This window comes from Miscanthus floridulus, chromosome 17 (genome assembly GCF_019320115.1).
Source record: "Miscanthus floridulus cultivar M001 chromosome 17, ASM1932011v1, whole genome shotgun sequence".
In the NCBI taxonomy this organism is placed as follows: Eukaryota; Viridiplantae; Streptophyta; class Magnoliopsida; order Poales; family Poaceae; genus Miscanthus; species Miscanthus floridulus.
Window position 1 is genome coordinate 25,503,279 of NC_089596.1, and position 22,726 is coordinate 25,526,004.

The 22,726-nt window shown below is 45.5% G+C and overlaps 3 protein-coding genes and 1 pseudogene across 3 annotated transcripts; 2 read left to right on the top strand and 2 right to left on the bottom strand.

The window, feature by feature from the left end:
• Window positions 1–252: 252 nt before the first annotated feature.
• Window positions 253–1,257, bottom strand: LOC136516518 (ferritin-like catalase Nec2). Its single transcript, XM_066509925.1, has one exon. The coding sequence runs from the start codon at window positions 1,255–1,257 to the stop codon at window positions 253–255; it is 1,005 nt and encodes a 334-aa protein (XP_066366022.1).
• Window positions 1,258–5,890: 4,633 nt separating this feature from the next.
• Window positions 5,891–15,658, top strand: LOC136517046 (phenylalanine--tRNA ligase beta subunit, cytoplasmic-like). The gene is made up of 19 exons (XM_066510559.1): window positions 5,891–6,106; window positions 6,195–6,250; window positions 6,338–6,441; window positions 7,355–7,484; window positions 8,029–8,144; window positions 8,247–8,313; window positions 9,881–9,922; window positions 10,052–10,093; window positions 10,279–10,355; window positions 10,690–10,816; window positions 10,914–11,081; window positions 11,165–11,290; window positions 11,387–11,497; window positions 11,618–11,752; window positions 13,762–13,836; window positions 14,481–14,588; window positions 14,676–14,762; window positions 14,835–14,921; window positions 15,280–15,658. The coding sequence occupies exons 1-19, from the start codon at window positions 6,049–6,051 to the stop codon at window positions 15,346–15,348; spliced, it is 1,785 nt and encodes a 594-aa protein (XP_066366656.1). The 5' UTR covers window positions 5,891–6,048; the 3' UTR covers window positions 15,349–15,658.
• Window positions 15,659–15,843: 185 nt separating this feature from the next.
• On the top strand, window positions 15,844–16,925 carry LOC136517047 (translocator protein homolog). The gene has a single exon (XM_066510560.1). The coding sequence runs from the start codon at window positions 16,091–16,093 to the stop codon at window positions 16,685–16,687; it is 597 nt and encodes a 198-aa protein (XP_066366657.1). The 5' UTR covers window positions 15,844–16,090; the 3' UTR covers window positions 16,688–16,925.
• Window positions 16,926–17,069: 144 nt separating this feature from the next.
• Window positions 17,070–18,376, bottom strand: LOC136515435 (transcription factor MYB2-like; annotated as a pseudogene).
• Window positions 18,377–22,726: the final 4,350 nt, after the last annotated feature.

The following is a 22,726-nucleotide window of genomic DNA, read 5'->3' on the forward strand; positions in this document are numbered from 1 at the left end:
AATACAAACAAAAGTCTTGGGCCGACACACACTGGGCTCGGCCCAATATGAAACGGGCACCAGTTAGGCAATGTGTTCAGTGTCAAGTCATCAACAAGGCCGCTCCAAATTTACACTTCTCAAGCAAGATGGTTTCAAAATAATTATGATTTTTTTCATACCATAGATAAATCACAGTTCTTGGAACTTATAAGTTGCTGGAACTACTATCAGCTTGCAACACTATATGATGTTATAGTATTTTTGATGAATCTATGCGAGCTGGAAGAAGCCTCTGGCGATGGTACCGTTGGCACCCCTGGGGAGGAACCCGCCGGGGATCTGCTCGTTGCGCGAGCCGTAGAGGATGCGGAGCACCTCCGCGGGCGTGCGCTGGAACCCGAGCGAGTCCTCGCCGGCGCCGAGGATGTTGCTGATGGTGCGCCGCTCCGCGCCCTGCTTCCGGTCCAGCACCTTGACCCCTTCGTCCTTGTCGCCGCACCCGGACATCCGGTTGCGCCAGTCGGAGATCCGGCGCGTGAAGTCGGCGACGGTGTGGCCCTGGTACGGCGGGACGAGCTCGTCGGCGCGCTGGTACAGCAGCAGCCGGATCACCGCGTCCTGCCCGGCCTCCACCGCCAGGATGCTGGCCTGGAGGCGCTTGGAGGCGTACCCCATCAGGCTGCCGCCGATGCCCATGGCGGCGGCGGCGGTGACGTGCGGGAACACATAGGAGGCGAGCAGGAAGTTGACGGGCCCCGCGTACGCGTCGAAGGGCGGGTCGAGGCGGACGCCCATGGCGTCGTCCATGACCATGGCGAAGCGGTCGGGGGCGAGGTCGATGGGTGGGCGCGGGAACCCGCCCACGGTCTCCCTGATGGCGCGGATGTGGCCCACCTCCTGGTACCCGAGCTCGGCAGCCACCTCGGTGGTGCGGAAGTCGAGGTCCGCCTTCCTGGCCCCCGACGGCCGAGGCCCGCCGCCGGACAGGTTGCGGTCCAGGAAGTCCACGCCGCGGCCCAGCGCCGCGTGCAGGAACCACTCCGCCTCCACGAACTTGGCGTTCAGGAGGAACTGCAGCTGCTCCATGTCGCTCGGGTACACCGCCAGCGCGCCGCGCCGCGGCGCCATCGCCCGGCACCGCGGGTCCTCCGGGGCGGCGGGAACCGGAACACTCGGCCGCAACACGGTGGCCTGAGACACCACGGCGAGAAGCAGGAGTGCGCCCGCTGCCAGGAGGAGGAGGTGGTGGAGGGCGGCGTTGCGCGCGCGCGCCATGGCTGCCTGGTTCAGTGCAGTGGTTTGGCTTGCTGCTGCCTGCTGGGCTGGGCTGGCTGGGCGAGGGAGGCCAGCTCGGGAGAGTGGATCATTTGTAGTGTGGGCCTGTCTCCTGTGAGGTGGAAGTTAGTTAATTTTAGTTAGTGTGGGACTGTGGGTTTAGGAGGGGAGTGTGGGGGTAGATTGTGTTCTGGCAGGCCATGAAATGCTTGTGTGGAGATTGTTAGGTTCAACCACATATGAAAGAATCTACTAAAATTTCATCATAATATCGATCTTTCAAAAAAAAAAGGCATAAAATGTAATACAGTATAACAGAGTGGTGTTTATATAGTTGAAAACTTACGACCACTAGTATAATGCCCGTGCTAACGCCACGGTTTTATTTTAGGAATGCACATGAAAACAACCAATGTTTTTTTTCATACTTTAACTTTTACATAATTGTATTTAAGCATGTATACAATCCGGAAAACACTTTTGCACCACGGCTTCCTCCTCGCCTCCACGAAGGGCGTGAGCGCGGGCGATCAGGGCGATCGGGACGCTGACAGCAGGCACGCGGCACGCACGTGTCTAGTATTGCTCGACAACTATATACGCGGGAGCACCTTACGGAGAAGAATGTGAGGTGCCTCCTATGTTAGGACTTAGGACCGTCTAGCACTGTTGAAAATGTCAATTGTGATTAACCAATTCTATTATGCTCTAAAGATCACTTATTTCCTATTTGAATTAGTTAAAGTTCAAACAATTTCAACACGTAAAAAACATTAATGTTATTCATTATATACAAAATCACCTATATATACAAAATATAAAAACTTCTAATCTGTCTATGATATCAAATCAAACATGCAAAAAATATATGTGCTACACGAAGACGATAATCAGCCGACGAGATGCTCACTCACTCCGTATCAGCCTTGTGTGCACTCGCTCCATATCAGGTATCAAGTTTAGAATAAAATCAAGTTAATAGCATAGAAAACCAGTTAATCTTATCAAATTTGTTATCGAGTTTTATTCTAGACTTCACATGAATAAAGCAAGCGTACCTGCTGATGAGTAATGACGCTGCTAAATATCCCTAACACCCTTCATGAATCTGCATTGCAAAACAGAATATAGCATCAGCAACTATCCACTATGTGCATGAATCTAATGGCATGACAACCTAGAGAAAAAGAAGCAAGGGGATAAGCAAGAATTAGGACACCATCCACTGCCACGAACAAAGTAAAAAATCCATATAAACAAGCAAATCCAACAGGGGCTAATATTATGGACAACCAGATTTTTTTAGCTCACCAAAAACAGTACGAGCTCCAAGAGGAGTTGATAAAGCATCCTGAATTTGAGTAATACGATAACAATCATACAAGGGGCCAATGGATGATCTGCTATCAATATGTTATCTGTAATATGTTAATTTGATAATCGATATTGTATCTTGGAGAGCCAGAAACAGAGTATAATTTATTTCTTTCTGCTTCATTTCGGTGAGCTATATATTGGCATTGTCTGTCATACTATACAAAAACACTAATATATTATTCATCACATAAAAGCATACTTGTTAAGATTGGCGTCACATACATATATTTTTATCCCCAATAAGCAGCTGAGTGATTCGATATAGCTTGCAACCCACACTCTCTACTGTACCACTGAACACTCCCTCCAATCCAGTCGTCCAGGTAAGATAGATTACCTTGTCGAGTAGGCTCGAGGTGTTGCCTCGCTTCAGCATGGCAGCGGCCAGACAAGCGACGTCCTTGCGTCACCACTTGACCAGTCGAGACGCTGGCGTTGGGCCACAACCGCAAACTCATTTGGCTTCAAGCCATGCATAGTGATCTTGATGATACATTTGTGGCACCATACAATCACCAGCTTGGGCATAGCAAGTCAACATTGTAGACCATGCAACAACATCCTTCTGATCAATCATTTTGAATATAGAAAGAGCTTCTTCAGTGCTGCAAAGCTTCGAGTAAGATGCCAGAAGTGCAGTTCCAACAATTGGTGTATACCGGTAGTTTGTCTTGATCACCTGAGCTTGAATTTGGAGAGGTATGCTGGCCACTGTTGCTGTCATAATTGTCGAGTAGGTGAAATTATTCAGAGCAACACTATCTTCTCTCATTCTGAGATCCTGGCATCAACAAGCCAACGAATAACTGAACTAAACCATTTTTGAAACCTACTTACAGAGTTTCAAGCAATGAACAACCACCAATCTCAGCATCTGAAATTAATACGAGGAAATAATGCACCATCACTACATTGAGACAACACATGGCAGACTGCCGATGGCCGTGACAAAGTGATGTTGTCACAGACACATAGCACGCCACACCACGAGCAGAAGCCCTGCGATGAGCCGTCACCGAGCCAATCGTACAGCGCGTTGCCACCGCCACGAAAATTTTTCTTGATCCCCAGCAGTGTTGCACCTGGATTAGTAAAAGCAACATCAGAAGAATTATAAGCAAAATCAATTTAATAGAAAAACCAGAGCGAGCACATCACAAGCAAGACCAAGCACCCGTGGCCTTCCCCTGAATCTTGTCTATCTGCTCTCTTGAGCAGTGCAAAACCTACCGCCCGTAAAACCTCTGCGGGGACCGAACTCCTACACAGGAAGCCGGCTGGGAACCAATCGTCACCTATAGTCGTTGGCGACGACGGCGGCAGGACATGGATGAGATCAGGTGGATGGTGGATTAGCGATTTGCATCTGTGCCAATGGATCAAAGAAGGGGGATGCCGGTCCTGCGCGACGTGTGCCGTGATGAGGACCCACGCATCACGCTCCTCCAGCGGGTGGCGGCGGAGGAGAAGGCACTGCGCCCTGCCCTCGGTAGCGGCGGCGCAGGGTGGGCAGACAAAGGCATGGAAGATCGAGGTTTTGCTGGGGCTGGGGGATAACAGGGAAGACGGAGATTGCGCGCATGGGTGGGGCGGAGCGGTGAAGTGGGGAGATCGGGGGTGGGAGATCCAAAGAATATCGGCCGTCGGATGTGGTTGAGTAAGGAGAGAGAATGAGCGAGAGTTAATTTGGTGCGTACGTTTTTAATATTATGTTTTTTTGTGTGCGTTTTATGGGGTGGACGTAGTTTAGGTCATGACTGTAGAGGTGGGATTTATTTGGTAGCTGTAGGATAATTTGAAGTGGTGTATTATAGGGGTAGAGATGCACTATACCATTTTCGTTTGTTGCAGCAACTTCCCACCGACGGGATTTCTTTTTTTTTCTTTTGTTTTTATTTTTCCCCTGTTAGAACTTGCAGTGTAAATCTTTTGGGCACTGGTGTGACGTGTCATTGCGTCATCAAAAAAAAAGGTGCAAGTGCTAGTTCTCTATACCACGCCTTGTTTTTTTTGCAAACCTTTCTTGATCCTATTTCGTAGGAACTCGTTTTTGAAAAGTTACATGCTACTTCCTCTGTTCATAAAAAATATAACTATAGCACAATACGATATTAAAGTAACTTAAGCTTAACTAACTATACATAAGAATGTATCAATATTTATAATATCAAATAAATATCATTAGATTTGTATTGAGATACCGTTTCATATTATACTTATTATGTGCCGTAAGCATTAATACTTTTATCTATATATTTGATCAAACTTTAGACGCAATAACAAAAAATGCACCCTAGAATTGCATTCTTTCTTGGACAGAGGTTTAATTATTCAAAGTGATCCAAATGAGTAGAGAGCAACTTTTTTATTTCTCTAACAATTTTCAATAATTGGTTGCTAAAAGAAATCAAAACCATGGTGGAATCGCATGTAACTGAGAGAAACCAGGGAGAAACTAGTGGATAAAAGAGCGCCTAGCGATGCTGATGTGTGTAAAGTCACATGAGACTGAAGATTTACTAAGGGCGTCTCCAAGAGTCTTTTCTAAACTTAATTCTTGTAAATCCTTATATATATATATAGTACATTCTAACAAAGAATCCTCTATATATATTTCTCTTCTTCAACATTTACCCTATCGCTAATAATATATAGGGTGGACAACATGACATCTCAAATGAGAGAGAGAGAGAGAGAGAGGATAATTTAGGATAGCACTAAACATAGGATGTTGAATAGGGGGACTGTTGGAGGTGTTTTTTTTATTACACAAACCATAATTTTAGCTGTAGGGAAATGAACAGAAAAACTCTTGGAAATGCTCTAAGCACAAATGTTTACAGAGGTCTAAAGGGCTTTCACCGATGTACTCGAACGATATCAAGTTGGATGGTGAAGTGAAGAAAGGGAGGCAACAAAGGAGCTAAAACGCTAACCAAGTCTCCTGCGGATGACGCGAAAGCTGTTTCTTCTTGGAGAAATATATATTGATGTTTATATGAATCATGATTCCCTTCAATTCAACGTTACTCCCTTTGCTTATTCTATTTGATCTCGTCTTTGTGTAAGTTTTGGTCAAATTACCTTCTCGATCATTTTTAAACGAATTGCAATGAATAGCTGACTTGGCAATTTTTCGGGGGAAAAAAAAAATCTCGTGAAGAGCAATGCACCTCAACAGCACTGGGCCTAAATCCATTGCTGACCCAATCCATTTGGAGTCGTCGCTGCCGTGCATGCCAAGTCAAGTTTGGGCCTTTACCTGTTGGACCCATCATCGAAGGCATCAGCACCAGCATCCATCCACGCCTCCGCCGCCGCCGCCGCGCCGGAGCCCGGACTCACCCCCGCTAGGTCCTTCCTCCTCCTGCCGCCGCAGCCGCCTCCCAGACCGTCTCCTCCGCCGCAGCCGCGATGCCGACGGTGAGCGTCGGCCGGGACCGGCTCTTCGCCGCGCTGGGTCGAACCTACAGTAAGTTCGACGTCCTTTGCTCAGTTCCTCCCCCAAAACCCCAGCTCTTCCCTCCGCGACAGCTCGTAACCAATCCTACTGGCTGCAGCGCAGGAGGAGTTCGAGGCGCTCTGCTTCGAGTTCGGCATCGAGCTCGACGATGTGGTGAGCATATCTCTCCGCCATTTCCCGTCCGCTGTGCTGGCAGTGGCGTTGTCTGAATTTTGAGGGTTTTGGGGTGTGCGTGTGCAGACGACGGAGAAGGCTATTATCGGGAAGGAGAAGCACCTCGAGGACGACGGCTTGGTGGACGGCGATGACGAGGTCATCTACAAGATAGAGGTCGCCGCCAACAGGTCAGTGGATTTTGTTTTTCGCAATTGAATCGATGGTGTACTGTGCATCCAGGATTATGGTAACCGAACAGAAATATGGGCCAATTACACCATTCTTGTGTACCAGTTGAACATGTGTAATGCAATTTGAGAAACCTAAAAATATCAGCTAAGAATCTGTAGCAGAGAAGCTACATTACTCTAGTGTCAGGCAATACTATCCTCCTGTGATGATTTAAATTTTACCTTTTGAATATTATTGGTTGCTCTAGTCTGTATAGTGATACATAGGTATAGTTCCATTGTGGTTCATGCCCTCCCTGTTACCTACGGCTCTTCCGTGAATGGTGTATTTGAATGTAAGCATCAAATAGGCTACACAATTTTACATAAATGCACAAAAGCAAGTCATATAAAACAGGTGCGAAAGCTGTTTTTGCCGTGTTTGGCTGTAAGCAAACATCATGAGGTATCTATTTGGTAGCTAATTTTTGCTGCACTGTTAGTCTTTTAGTTCAAGTTGTTTGGTTCATGGGGATTTTAGTAAGTGGGAAGTTTATGTATTGAGCTAAATATGAACCAAATTTTATTTTGCTCTGTTTCTGCTGATTCGTTATTTCCTTGAGTTTGAAATCTAGTCCAATAAGCTTAATGTTGTATAAGGACCTGCACATAGTATAAAGTTGAGTTGAATTTGGACTTAAAATAGTTGAACTCCAGTAAAGCACATTGCATTCAGCATGCCAGTTTGCATGGATTGATTTTCCATCTACACAGAGAGTCTCTTGTCTGGCTTGCTACCAGTCACCTCATTCTTCACTGATCTTTCAATTCCTGAACCGATACCTTGTGTTGGTGGATGAGCTCTTAGTTTCAAAGAACACGTTGAGATCTCATGCTTGATGTGTTTAATGCTCATTGCCTACGTATGCAGATATGATTTGCTATGTCTTGAAGGATTAGCAAGAGCTCTTCGTGTTTTCACGGGGACTGAAGCAAGCCCTGTATTCCAAGTTTCATCTATCCCTCGTGGTTCAATTATTCAGATGCATGTTAAACCAGAGGTGGGTTCATGTTCTTTGGACTCGCAGTGCATTTCAAATAATATCCTAGAAGAAAAAACTAGATTTCTTCAGTTTTCCATTTCTAAGTAGTGCATTATGGGTAGGCTGTAGAGAAAATTGTACAGAAGCACTGTTTGGTGTATGTTATAACCTGGCAATGCTCTTGAACTAGTTGATTCTTTTTGGATATTCGGATATGGAATGTTATGTCTCAGGAGTAATGGAGAAATGATGTGTGAAACTGCCATTCTTAAGGGAAAAAAGAAGCAATACCCTACTTGCATTTTCCATGCCATCAAATATGTATATATTTTTTTGGTGCATGCTCGTTGTAATGTTTTATTATTGTCCTGAAAACGATTATAGCTTGAAGCTGGCGCTAAAATGTCAAGACAATAACATGTTCATTTTGATATTAGCCTGTTATTACTAATTCTAGAATCTATGTATTAACGGATTAATGCTGATCGTATTCTCCAGAATGGTATTGTTTATGTTCTTATTTTCTTCCAATGTAAGCCTTGATTTGCTTTTTTTTTTCCAGACTTCAAAAATTAGACCATACGTAGTTTGTGCTGTCCTAAGAGGGGTAACTTTTGATGAAGCAAGATACAACAGCTTCATTGATCTTCAAGACAAGCACCACCAAAATATCTGCCGGTATAGCTTGTCTTATTGCCTTTTTCTTTTCATTGCATTGATATCAAGATTGTACTCAATACAATGATTAATTAACTCATACTACTACATGATGGATAACAGGAAGAGAACTCTCGTTGCTATTGGCACCCATGATCTGGACACTCTGCAAGGACCCTTCTCATATGAGGTAAAATTATCACAGTGCTGCAATGAGCTAATTTTGTAGCTCAATCTTGGGTATTATCTTATTCACCCTGCGTTCATGGCAATCTCTGTCATGGACTTGCACACTGTTCCTATGTTTATGTGTTCCATGTTTTTTTTGTGCATCCAATTTCCCCCTTTTGATGGGGCAAATGATTATGTCTCATGATATGTGCTTGCGGCCTTGCACTATCAAGGGAACGAACTGCAGTTACTTTTATACCATAGTATGAAAAGATAAATGCAAGGACATGTTGGTGCATGTTTGGTTGATTTTATTCTCTCTCCATTGATGTGTAGAAGCTCCCTTCCACTGGTTTTGAATCTTATCTTTGCGAAATTTGAGTTTGTCTATAGTCATAACTTCACCAAGTGTGTTGCCTTTTTGGGGGAATTTTAGAGTAAATCGTGGACTGTAATGTGTTCTATGATCTTAGTTGCAGAAAAGATCCATCCTTTTTTCACCAGTCACAGTTAAGATGATACCTTATGGTCATAAGGTCTCTCAAAAGCCTAAATCAATCAGATCTTATTTTGTTTTGCTGCCTTTTTTTTGAAATGAAATACAGCAGGGGAGGCTCCTACTGCAAATTTCATTAAAATAACAGAGGCACAAATATACTGAACAAAAGGACGAAGCTAAAGCGAGAACAAATGGAGAAGGGAACTAAACAAGCTCCTCTCAGGGGAGGACAGGGAAGAGAGTTAGGGAAGTGACTGGATCCAGTTTAGGAACATAAGCCAGTTGTCGTCATTTAGTTTATGAGATTGGAGTCTTGCTTCATCTACGAAGTCCTTATTTTGCTGCCTTGTTGGGGGCAGATTGCTCATCGGGGAGTGGATCAGTGAGATAGTGCCCCACATAATTTGTCTACAGTGGGGGCTTCAGGAAGCTTTTATGGCCATAAAAATCGGAGTTTTAGTTCCACTAGCCAAAAACGTGTATTTTCCTCGAATTTTAATCAAAAGTCGGTTTCAACCCCTTTTTGTATGGATAATAGAAAACTCATCTTGGCCAGCTTACCGAGAAGACAATTTGGAGGAAGTTTAAGCACTACTCCCTATGCCTTTCGAGTTTATATTTGTTCAGAATGCATGACAGCATGTATACATGAAAGTATTAACTAGTTTTTCCCATAAAAGTGATAAGAAATTGTTAATTTAATAACCTTTTGACTAGGAAAAGTAATAACCATTGGTGTATAGTGCAGTCTGAATATCCAAACCGACTATTATAAAAGAACTATTATTTAGCTTCTAGCATCGAGGAACCTTAAACAGTTTTAACTTAAGATTTGTGGCTTTATAACTAGCTTACAGCTGAATAGTTTATTTATGTTGGTCAATATTTTTGGCGGAGAAGATAGATTTCTTAGGAATTGGTTGACTATGTTATATTTCGTACCATGCATATATGGACAAGCCTCTTAAATATAACATTTTTCGTTGGTAACCAAAGATTTAACCATTGCTGACATGTGGCTATATAAATACCACTGGTGGTTTCTCTCATCCTTTATATCTGACATTTGATTTTTTTCTCTCCCTAGGCTCTACAACCACATGAAATCAACTTTGTCCCATTAAAGCAGGTAAAAGTAATTGATTTAGTTCAATCAGATGATTTTTATGTTATATTTCTGATCGTCATTACAATTTTTAGTAAGTTGCTGAGAAGGCAACACTTTTGGACTCACTGTTCTAACTTTTGTATGATTCAGGAGAAAAGCTTCAGAGCTGATAAACTGATGGAATTCTATAAAGTAAGTAGCTACATCAGAGTGTTTGTTGTGTCATTGTGCACTAAATTGGACCATGTATCCGGATGGAAACTGTTAACTTTTCAAGTTTTACGCTTAATATCATAGGTTCTAGATCTTAATACTATTCTTTTAGGTGCTCTGTGCCTTGTATATTTTTATTACTGACATCTCTTGCTTTGTGGCAGTCAGACATGAAACTGAAGAAGTTCTTGCATATAATTGAGAATTCTCCAGTGTACCCAGTTATCTATGATAGCAACAGGTAAAACAATGACATGCTCTTATCATTTCATTCGTTGACCTCTTTCTTTCAAGGCCTATGTTCTTTTAGAAAAAAGACTAATAGTTACTAGAGAGGACAACGATAATTAAATCGAAAGATTCTGTTGGCACAGCTCTCTGGAAATTTGTCTATCTAGTTAAACTTCAAAAAACATTGTTCATTTTTCAAGGAAAAGCTGTTCTCTTAAATATATTCATTTTACTGATAAAGTGGCCCATGTTCCGTCATGAGTGCCATGCTTTCTTTAACGTCTATGATATAGAAACTATTAATACTGGTGTCGCTGCACAGCTGACATTGCAATACTTTGTAGGACTGTATTATCATTACCTCCTATCATCAATGGGGCACATTCAGCTATCACCCTTGCAACAAGGAATGTCTTTATTGAATGTACAGCTACTGACCTTACCAAAGCAAATATAGTGCTGAATACAATGGTGGGTGATGTTATGCTGTATTTTGGATGGGAACATGTCCTCTATTTTAAGAAGTTTAAATTTATTGTATTGATGCGCTTGTTACTTATATTTCTAGGTTACCATGTTCTCTGAGTATTGTGAGACTAAATTTGAAGTGGAACCTGTTGAAGTGGTACATCATGATGGCAGGAAAACAGTTTACCCTGATCTTTCATGTTACAAAATGGATGTTTCATTATCTGACATTATTGGGCCTATTGGCATCTCCCAGGACGAGAAACAGGTACCTGCAAGTTCCTGAAAGTTTTAGCAAGGATGTTTTCAATCTGGTTTAATAACTGACTAACTGTGCATCTGAAACTGCAGGTTGTCTCTCTTTTGAATAAAATGCAACTGCAAGCTGAAAGTCACTCATTGAAGGGGGAGCCTCGCATTTCAGTGTCTGTTCCTCCAACAAGAAGTGATATTCTGCATGCTCGTGATTTGTCGGAGGTATATCTGCTATTATCTAGCTGTTTGAACTGTTTTGTAGGTATTTGTTTGCTGTCATTGTTAACTGGTTTTAATTTCTGTTTGGCTTCTACAAAGGACGTTGCTATAGCTTATGGATTCAACAATGTGCCAAAATCAAAGCCGAAGTGTATGACAATAGGAGGAAGGCAACCATTAAACAGGTTCTCAGATAAAATTCGTGCCGAGGTACTTTAGGCATTCGATACGTCTTTGTGGCATCTTGCTGATATCTGATGTCTTTGTGTTTTTTTTCTTGTTTTTATCTGTTCATCAGTTGATCGTTACTGAAAAATCCTTTATATCCAGGTTGCAAGAGCTGGTTATATGGAGGTGCTTACATTTATCTTGTCTTCACATGAAGAAAACTTTGACATGTTAAACAGAGCAGATGATAAAAGTAAAGCAGTCATTATCGCAAACCCTCGCACTTCTGAATTCGAGGTAATTTTTCCCCAATTTTATCGTCACCCACCCCGGTGCTGGGTGCAGCCATCAGTCAGCTCTCCTATGTGCTCTCAATTGACTGTAGTGCAAAGAATAGTGCAAAATTTTGGTTGATTGATGCCTTTCTTGCAAAACAAAAAAAAAGTTAATTCATAAACTAATTGTAGCATAATTATCTTTGCTGCGTTTATTTACTGATGCATCTTGCTGGTGTATCATGATTCTGCATTTTCTGTTATTCTATGACTTCTAGGTGTAATTAGCCGTACATTCTTGTAATCCTATCATTTAACTTTTGATGACTGTTCCTCCTTATCTGACTTCTCAGCCTCATCTTTCATTTTAGTTCTGCATGTTCTACACCAGCAAACCGGAGAAACAGAATCGAACTAACCCAGACCGAATCCGAAATGACAGAAACTGATTTTTTTGGTCTCTAGTTTGGCCTCAAGAGCTAACTAAATGAATTAAGTCCCCGGTTTATTCGGTCTTAACCCGGTAACTGAAGAACCCGAAAAAAAACAACAGCACTGCACATAGAAGCTGAGTAATACATTCGGTCTAACCCAATAACCCTTCCCAACCCTCTCTCTATATAAGGTGCCGCTTGGATACTGGGAAATGTGGGGTGGGATAGGGAAATGAGGGGAGGGAAATATCCTATCCATTGTTTGGATTTTTGGAATGGGAAATGAGAAAGGATAGGGATAGGGAAATGATGGTCTTTTCCCTAACCTCCAAACCCAATGGAGGGGGTGGGTTATGGCCGGGTTATGACTGAGGCTGCACGTCGCTTTGCCGCGCAGGCCGCCGGAGCCTGCGTCGCTTCACCACGTAGGCCGCCGGAGCCAACGTCGCCTCGTGCTGCCGACCGAGGATGCGCGTTGCTTTGCCGCGCAGGCCGCCAGAGCCCGCATCGCTCCACCGCGTAGGCCGCTGGAGCCAGCGTCGCCTCGTGCTGCCGACCGAGGCTAGCCCGGCGGGACCTTGCTGCTCACTTGCGTGGTCTGCTGTGTGAGATCGGAGTTGGCTGAGGCTAGCAGAGAGAAGATTGCAGACGAAAGGACGAGAAGGTGCTGACTATGGGTACAGGTTCTAGTATCCCTATCTGTTTCCTTCTCTTCTCAACCCATCTTATTTCCTATTCCCTAACCCAGGCTCCATCCAAACGCCACCTAAGAGATATCCCACTCTTATTCCTCACCACCTGCCCCCAATTGGTCCACTTCCTCTTGGTCACCAACAACACTCCACCTGTCCTCTCTAGCATCGTGGCACATAGCGATGAGTCAAAGGCGCCTGCACGGCTATGCCTCCTCCTGACTTGACCACTTGGTAGTGCCTCAGCAGGTCCGCCTTCTCCTGCCTGTGGCCTGCGCCTTCTCTCACATATGTAGAGCTGTTGATAGGTGGCTGACCAGGGAGATGAGGTTGCCCTCTGAGCTGCAGCAATGGTTGGCGACCTCCCTCCTCCCCAGTCCCCGAGGACCAAGCCAGTGATCATGTCTAGCTGCCGCTGGCCGAGGCAGCCACCCGATGTCAAACCTAGCTGACGCAGATGATTTATGCTCTCCTTTGTTGATCTGTGTTTCATCATGCTCATTTGTGTTCACTTACAAAATCTACCATTATATTACATAGGTGATTCTGTGATTTCTTTTTCGATGTGTGTGTTGCTAGCTTGGTTAGTGCAGTCATGGCCGAGACCGAACCAAACTACCAAATTTGCTTCATCCTGATTTTTTTTTTGGGAAAACATCTTGATAATTTTTAGGAACCAATCAGTACCCAGTTTCTGATACCTGAAATTTGTGGAGAACCGATGAACCGAACCCATTGATTTGATCTGACCGAATGCCACCTACTGACAACTCATGTTTTCTCTATATATTTGATTCCGAAGGAAATAAATATTGTTCTACAATGTCATTCATTTGCTATAATCATTCTTTTACTTGTTAATCTTGTTGGTTTGTTATAATCATTTTTTCCTTGTTACCTTGCAGGTTGTTAGAACTAGTCTGATGTCGTGTTTGTTGAAAACACTGAAACATAATATAGACCATCCAAGACCTATAAAGGTACTTTTTTGAAAAGAAGCAATATTTATATTTGCTATATAAGTGATAAGGATACTGTCTATGGAATGTTGTCACACATAAAATGCCAACTAACTTAAGAAGAAACCAGAAAAAAAAACTTCAAATTTCTCTTGCTGTCAGTAGTGTCATTTTCCCTTCCAACTTAATTGTGATTGCATGATAATACTCTCCGTCAAATACTACATTTCAACCATAGTATAAGCCCATTTAGGATTTCTTGATAAAACCATTTAAACATAGACAATGAATATCTAAAAAATCAAGTAGATTGGTAACATACGTTTTATGTTGCTAGATTAGTTATAAAAAGTACTTTTCATAATATATAGCTCTTTCTATTTGGAACTACATGTTATTTAGAATATTACCTGTCAAAGTGTCATTGGAGACCATGTGTTAATGTTCTAATGGATTTTGGGATTGGAGAAAGTAACTATCTAGTCCTTCATTTTTACCCATGTTGACTTTAATTTATCAATACATAATCAATTTTAAATGGAAGAGCTTTAATACAGCTTCTAGTATTGGATATGCCCAAACAGTTACTGTTGCCATGGTTACGATCTTCCTTCTAGACGGAAATGTTCCCATGATTTTGATCTTTCAAATATTTACCATTGTAGATTTTTGAAGTTGGTGATGTTGTGATGCTGGACTCGTCACGTGATGTTGGTGCCTCTAATAATCGCAGGCTTGCAGCTTTGTACTGCAATAAGGTTTCTGGATTTGAGGTATACGCTTAAGGAAAAAACATCTGTATAGGCATGTATTTACATAGCTTCTATGTAGGCCTATGCTAACTTGATTAAATTGTCCAGGAAATTATGGGATTGGTGGATAGTATTGTCAAAGTTGTCAGAGCTCCACATGTCAACTTTGGCGAGAATTACTATGTACCTACAGATGTAAGCGTAACTTCATAAATTGTCTTGTATTTTGCTGTTGTCAACATTTATATACTGATTTCATTTCTTCAGGAACCCGAGTTCTTCCCGAAAAGACAATGTAAAATTGTTACAAGTGCTGGCAAGCAAGTTGGCTACTTAGGAATTGTCCATGCTGGGGTACTTACACTGCCTCGCTTTTGAATGCAGTTATAACCTGTGCTGCTTAAGTACCAGTAGTTTAGCTGCCATATGAATGAAGATTTCTGAGGATGAAATGAATAAAGTTAGCACCATATTATATATTTCTTTTTGTTTCGTAGCACAATCTTATATGCTTGAGTTATGAGCTACTCCAATTCCATAATTGATTTATACTAAGAGTAAGAGATGGTACTGGCAGAAATAAGAACTTAGGAACACAAGTGATATTATCTGAGAATAATAAAATCATAACATGGATACACGTTCTGATTTGTTTTGCCAAATGTAACAGCACTATTCCTTGAGTGCTAGTCATACTCTGCGTTCCTTGCAGGTGCTAAGGAAATTTGGCATTCCGGAACCCTGCACGTTCGTTGAGATGGACCTTGAAGCACTGTTGTAATGCCGTCAACCTGAAACAAAGGAATGCTTGAATCTGATACCTGCTACATATTGGGTTTGTTCAGTAAACATGGTTGGGGTACCAGCAAGAAGTGCATGTTTACCCAAGCTGGAATATCTCAATGTACTTCTCAATTGCTTTGGATTTTACTATTGGAAAAAGGGTACAACGATACAGTACATACCCTGCCTTTTTTGTTTGTTAGGGACTATTTTCATTATGTTTCCATTGCAAGAGCTTATTCCTATCCAACTTTCTATCGAAAGTGTACCTTGTAAACCATCGGGTGTCCAAAAGTTATTTCTGCAACTCTGTGCACCTACATGACTACATGAGATCGCCATGATGTAAAGCAGCCTCAGAATATTAGACTTGTAATATCTCCTTGTGAAACACAGTGGATACGGTTCCCTTGAGAGCCTCCAATTGGCTGTGGGTGGCTCGGAGCAGGAGGAGAGCAGCCGTCTCCGTCGGTCCTAGTCACCTCCAACTCCAGAAGCTCCCTCGCACTCCAGACTCCAGAGCCCAGTCACCTGGCATGGAAGCTCCATAGTTTAAACGCACCCCTACGACACGTGTCACCTTCCCACCACACGTGTCCACACGCGAGCAAGCCTCGCACGTATTTAGAGCGCGTCTTGCGACGATCCTCCGGGCGGCCTCTCCCGTCTGAGAGATCGACTTCGACTCGATCATCGCGCCACCAAGCAACCTCACCACTCCCACCGGTATCGTATCAGCCATGGCGGCCGCCGCGCACGAAGGCATGACCCAGCGCGTCGCTGCCAGTGCCAGCAGGGACGACGGCGGCGGCAGCGCGGCGACGGTCTCGGGTCCCAACAAGAAGCCGGGCGGCGGCCGCGCCAGCACCAGCAGGCGCGGGCTCCGCTCGCTCGCCGCCGCGGTGTCCCTCTCCGCGGCGCTGATGGCGCTGTCCTTCTTCGCCGCGAGCCACCACTCCTCGCCGCAGTCGTCGCCGTCACCCAAGGCCGCCACGGCATCGACGGTGGCGGTGGTGCGGGCGGGGTCGGTGACGTCTGAGGCGGTGCTGGCGCTGGCGGCGTGGATGGCGTGGGCGGAGGGCGGGGTGCACGCTCGCCCGGCCGCCACGCTGCTCCCCTACGCCGCGCAGCTGGGCGCCGCGCTCGCGTGGGCGCCGCTCGTGCTGGGCCGCCACGCCGCGCCGCGGGCCGGACTCGCCTGCTGCGCCGCCATGGCCGCGGCCGCCGTGGAGTGCGCGCGCGGGTTCGGCGCCGTGAACCCTGTCGCTGGCGACCTCGCCAAGCCCGCCGTCGCATGGGCCGTCATCCTCGCCGTCGTCAACTACAAGATGCTCTGAGCTCGAGATCGAGAACACGAGCGCGTCGTTCGTGCATGTTCATGTTCGATCCATCTTGTGCAGGCCTCCGCACCCTCCTCTTGTTTCTTCTTCCTCGCGAGTGCACCGTGTTTGGTGTGATACTGTATGACGCTTTCTAGCTACTTATACACATGTACTCTTGTCGTTGTGTTAACATTTTACATATCCTCTGTTTCTTGGTTTACTCGTGTGTGTATATATATATGGGGGAATTATTTATTTGGCACTGAAACAAATCAGTGTTTCGTATTTGGCATTCGAAAATTTGAACTTTCTTATCTGGCATCAACTTAAAATTTCCTTTCGTAAATGGCACTGCCGTCCATCTAGGACAGTAACGGTGTCAAGTGACCGGTAAAAAGACATAAATACCTTTATTTTGCAGTAGAAATCCACAGTGCCAAATAGGGAAGTTCAAGTATTTTTTGTATGGACGTTATTGCCGGAGCTCTTGCGTAGCCCCGTGCCATCGCCCTTGCCGCCATCCCCGGGCGCCGGCTCGTAGCTCGCTTTGCCGCGTGTTCAGTGCTGCCCTGCGCGCGTCGCAGCTCGCCGCTTGTCGTGGCCTCGGGGATGGCGGCGGCTGCATGGGCGGCGTGGCTGATCGCCACTACAGGGAAGCCGAGTGCATGAGGGTGGAGATGGAGGAGCTCCTCTACGCCCACGGCGTCGACGTAGTCTTCCCCGACGTGTCCGATCGACGCGGGTGTCCGATCCACCGCCGATATGATGCCATTGGATTTCCATGTCGCCGCGCGCGTGCGTGGTGGCTTGCCTTGGATTCACACGCCCTACGCCTGCGTGAACCACAAGTTGTCGTCCATGCTCCAGATGCTCTCCACGTCGAAGCTGCCAATCTCGAAGTCCGCGACGCCTAGCTCGGGGAGCTCGGACGACGCCCACGTCGTCGTCTCCCCGAGCAGGCACGACGATTGCTGCTGCTGCTGCCCGGCCAGGACGGCGGCGGCGCTGGAGGCGTCGCAGGCGGTGGTGAACCACTCCGCGCCACCGACCGGCGCAAGCCAGCAGGGCTGTGCCCCCGCGCCGGAATCCGAGGACGGGGAGGACGACCCGGCCGTGGTGCTCGACAGCTCCTGGCAGACGGCGGGGTTGTTCAGTAGCTGGTGATCACCGACGGCGGCTGGGTAGTAGTCTGCGGGAGGCCAGCTGCAGGCGTCCGTGGGCAGCTCATCCGCGCGACGCGTAGAGCCCGTCATCGGCGCCGCCGTGCTGCCACGACGACGAGAGCGGCGTGTCCGCGGCGGCGCCATGCTGCTGCTGCTGCGGAGCCCCGGAGGCGTTGCCGGCGGCGGCCTGGATGCACTCGACGAGGCGGGGCATCCAGAGGTAGCGCATGACGTCCTTGAACTGCTGGCTGTTGACGTCGCACTTGAGCTGCTTGGCGTGCTTCTGCACTCGCGTGCGCCAGTAGTTCTTGATCTCGTTGTCGATGCGCCCCGGGAGGTGCTGCGCGATCTTGGACCAGCGGTTGCCCCAGCGCGAGTGCAGCTCCAGGATGAGCAGCTGCTCCTGCGGTGTGATGCTGCCGCGCCGGAGGTCGGGGCGGAGGTAGTTGAGCCACCGGAGCCGGCAGCTCTTGCCAGTGCGCTTCAGCCCTGCATCACAGGAACGAATTGAACACACAAGATTAGTAATCCAATCCACACGTCATCCTCATATCACACGCTCGCCATTGCTAGCTGCTGCTGATTGCATATACTACGTACATGTCACCAACTAGCTAAGCTAGCAGCTGCTAATTAGTTATGCAGATGAGACATGAGAGCATGTATGTGATGATAAGATGCGTGATGTAATGGAAGCCAGGGAGTTAAGTAAATATCCCTACGGCCGGGAATGATATGATGCTAACCACTAAAAAGTCTCTTTCTCACTCACTGTAGGCTCCGGTTGGCTGGATGGCTGCTAGGCTCCTATCTGTTTCCGATATTAGCATGTACGTACCAGATGCAAAGCGACAGCAGCTTTGCCAAAGCCCTTCGTGTTCCATGATTGCTCAGGCTTGTACGGCAACGTGGAGAAGAAAACGATGGCCCCATCAACGGCGAGCGCGTGCGTGGTGGTGAGCGCGTGCGCCCGGAGCTCCGCTCCGCCATGGCCGCGCGAAGGTGAGCATGGTCTACATGAGCACGCCTCGGAGCGCGCCGACGCTGGCCCCAGCACGGGCGGCTCGTCGAGCAAGGCCGAGGGCGGCCTCCCGCGGGGTGGCCTGCTCGCATCTCGTGGTGGTAGGAGAGTCAGGGCTGCTGCGTGGTGGTGAACTCGGACACGCCGTGGAGGCCGGCGATGGACTGCGTCGTGGGCCTCGTGGAGACGAGCACGTCCTGGTCAAACTCGAGGGCGAAGTACACCATATCCGCGGCGGTGTCGACGGAGACGAGCACGTCCTGGTCAAACTCGCGGGCAGCCTCATACAGTGGCCCGGATCTGAGATTCTGGGGCTCGGTTTTTGTTAAATTTCAGTCTTACGTAAACAGAGGGGTACATTGGATAAAGGGAGAAAAAACTAACAGTCAACTAACAGATAAGCATTGAAAATGGACGGTAGTGCCAGTTAAGAAAGAAAATTTTAACTTCATGCCAAATAGAAAAGTTCAAAATTGTTAGTGCCAAATACGAAACACTGATTTGTTTCGATGCCAAATAAATAATTCTCTCTCTCTCTCTCTCTCTCTATATATATATATATATAGGTTTGGCCCATATAATATTTAATAAATCAAATAAAATTCTATGGTACGTAACATTAAGTGTTGTATACCTTAATACCGTATAGGATTTTGACTGAACGCTGACTCAGCTTATATGGTTGAAAATTATTCATCTAAATTGAGAAGCTGAGAAAAGGATAAAGACGTGCCGCCGGCCGGGCCATGGCGAGGCGCGCGGGCGTGGCCAGTCTTTTGTTACTTAAATCCACATTATCACGGGAGTTTCGCTCTTTGATGGTGGAGGCGAATTGACTGCGTCAATTACCGTCCTTTCCGCTTCCCGTCTCCTAGGATTCTCCGCTGTCTTTGTCTTCTTCCCCTATCACAGCCATATATCCAAAGTCCCATCAGTCTGGACCCGTAGACCGCAACCACTCCCGAGAGAACCACAGATCAGCAGTTTCCTGGCTTTCCCGTCCTGTAACTCTGCGCGCACGGAATAGCGGGAGAGCAGGTGCCTCCAAAACCCTCGTCCGCCTGAGAACCCTGCAAGGGGCCGTGCACGGAATAGCGGGAGAGCAGGTGCTTCTGAAACCCTCGTTTGCCTGAGATCTCTGCACGGGGTGAACGACGATTAGGTTTTTGGAGAGTGATCCGCGACTGCTCGTCCACGTACATCTTCTTCCCGTGATTGCTTGTGGAACGTCAAGGCATCTTCTTCCTGGTAATCCGTTCGTGGGACGACACTGCGAACATCTTCCTGCATCGACTGTGGTCCGCGACTTCGAGCAACGCACTATATTGACTAGTGCGAATGGAGCCTCCGATGCCCTCGGTATGGGACCCTCCGCTGGGTACAGTCTAATCTCTGTGATTTTCTGTACTTTGTGTTTTTACTGTATTTACCAGTAAATCATCTCTGCATGCTGTAGTGTTCATAAGAAATATACACATGCACATATAAGTCATCACAAACCTGCTGATGTTATTTTTCTGGATTAAACTAATAATGAAATTGCCTAAATTCCAGGAAACAACACCACCTCCAAGCGAAAACACATATCCACTCGTGGCATAAAACTCATCAGCATCAGAAATCCAGTTGGCACCACAATAGCCTTCCAGCACTTTCGGATGTCCGGTATAACAAATACCATAGCTCATGGTCCTTTTTAGGTAGCGCATCACTCTCTCAAGAGCTCGCCAGTGATCATCTCCTGGGTTTGACACAAACCGGCTCAGCTTGCATACAGCAAATGAGATGTCAGGCCTTGTTGCACTAGCAAGATACATGAGCGAACCAATGATCTGGGAATATCTCAACTGATCCCTTGCGGTTCTTCGATTTTTTTCTCAATAGCATGCTAGGGTCATAAGGTGTAGGAGCAGGTGCACAGTCGCTGAACCCAAAGCGACTCAGCACTGAATAGTGGGTTTGTAACAGAGTTATCCCACCATCACCTTCTCTTAGAAGCTTGATATTAAGAATAATATCAGTCTCTCCCAAATCTTTCATCTCAAAATTTTTAGATAGAAATTCCTTCACCTCCTCGATCGCTTTGAGGCTAGATCCAAAGATCAGTATGTCATCAACATATAAGCATAAAATAACTCCTCCACCCCCACCATACCGATAGTATACACATTTGTCAGCTTCATTCACAACAAAGCCAGCAGATGTTAAAGTTCTGTCGAACTTCTCATGTCATTGCCTAAGAGCTTGTTTTAGGCCGAATAATGACTTTAATAATTTACACACCTTGTCTTCTTGACCATTTGCTACAAACCCATCAGGTTGATCCATATAGATCTCCTCCTCCAACTCTCCGTTTAGGAAAGCTGTCTTAACGTCCATTTGTTGAACGATGAGACCATACGAGGCTGCCAGAGAAAGCAAAACTCGAATTGTGGTCAATCGGGCAACCGGTGAATAAGTATCAAAGAAATCATCACCTTCCTTTTGGGTATAACCCTTGGCCACAAGCCTTGCCTTACACCTCTTGATAGTACCATCAGCCCTAAGTTTTTTCTTGAACACCCATTTGCACCCTATAGGCTTGCACCCATAGGGACAATCAACAATTTCTCAAATTCCATTAGACATAACAGAATCCATCTCACTCCGTACTGCTTCCTTCCATAAGTCAGCATCAGGAGAGGAATATCCCTCTTCAATGGTAGTTGGTGTGTCATCCACAAGGTACACAATATAGTCATCACCAAAAGACTTTACAGTTCTCTGTCTCTTGTTTTTTCTGGTGACTATAGTGTCATCCTCCTCAGGATTTTGCACATAGGGTTCCTCAATTTGTTCTATCAGAATAAAATTTTTATGCTCATAGGGAATTATAAATTCATGATCAGTTGTGCTAGGTGCATTTTTCATGGAAAACTCATTCTTAAAAATATAGCGTCTCTAGATTTCATGATTGTATCAACAGTCATCTCAGGAACACTAGAGTTTATAATTAAAAATCTATAACCCACGCTGTGAATAGCATAACCAAGAAAGACACCATCAACAGTCTTTGGTCCAAGCTTTCGCTTTTTGTTTATTGGCATATTCACCTTTGTCAAACAACCCAAGTTCACAGGTAAGAGATTTAATCTCTTCTTCTCCCATTCCTCGAATGGTGTGATTTCTTTGTTTTTTGTGGGCACTCTATTCAGGACATGACATGCTGTCAATATAGCCTCACCCTACCATTCCTTAGATAGTCTCGCAGTCTCCAACATGGCATTAACCAAATCAGTTAGAGTGCGGTTCTTTCTCTCTACAATCCCATTGGACTGTGGTGAGTATTGTGGCGTCCTCTCATGAATAATTCCATGCACCGCGCAAAACTCTAGAAAATTCATTTGAGAAATATTCTCCCCCGCGATCGGACCGCAAACGCTTGATTTTCTTCTCAAGTTAATTTTCTACCTCAGCTTTATAGACCTTAAAATAATGCAACGCTTCATCTTTTGTTTTTAGCAAATACACGTAGCAAAATCTAGTGCAATCGTCTATAAATGTCATGAAGTATCGTTTACTACCTTTAGTCAATTCGTCATTCATTTCGCATAAATTAGAATGATTGAGTTCTAATGGTACCAAGTTCCTCGCCTCAGCAGCCTTGTGAGGCTTGCGCGGTTGTTTTGATTGCACACACACACCTGACACTTAAAATCTTTGACTAAGTTAAATTTCGGGATCAAATTCAGATTTGCAAGCCGCGTGAGACAACCAAAATTAATGTGACAAAGTCGTGAATGCCATATATTCGACTCATCCGAAACATTAACATTGTTCACCACTTTATTACACACATCATCAAGCAAAGATAAGCGGAACAAGCCTCCG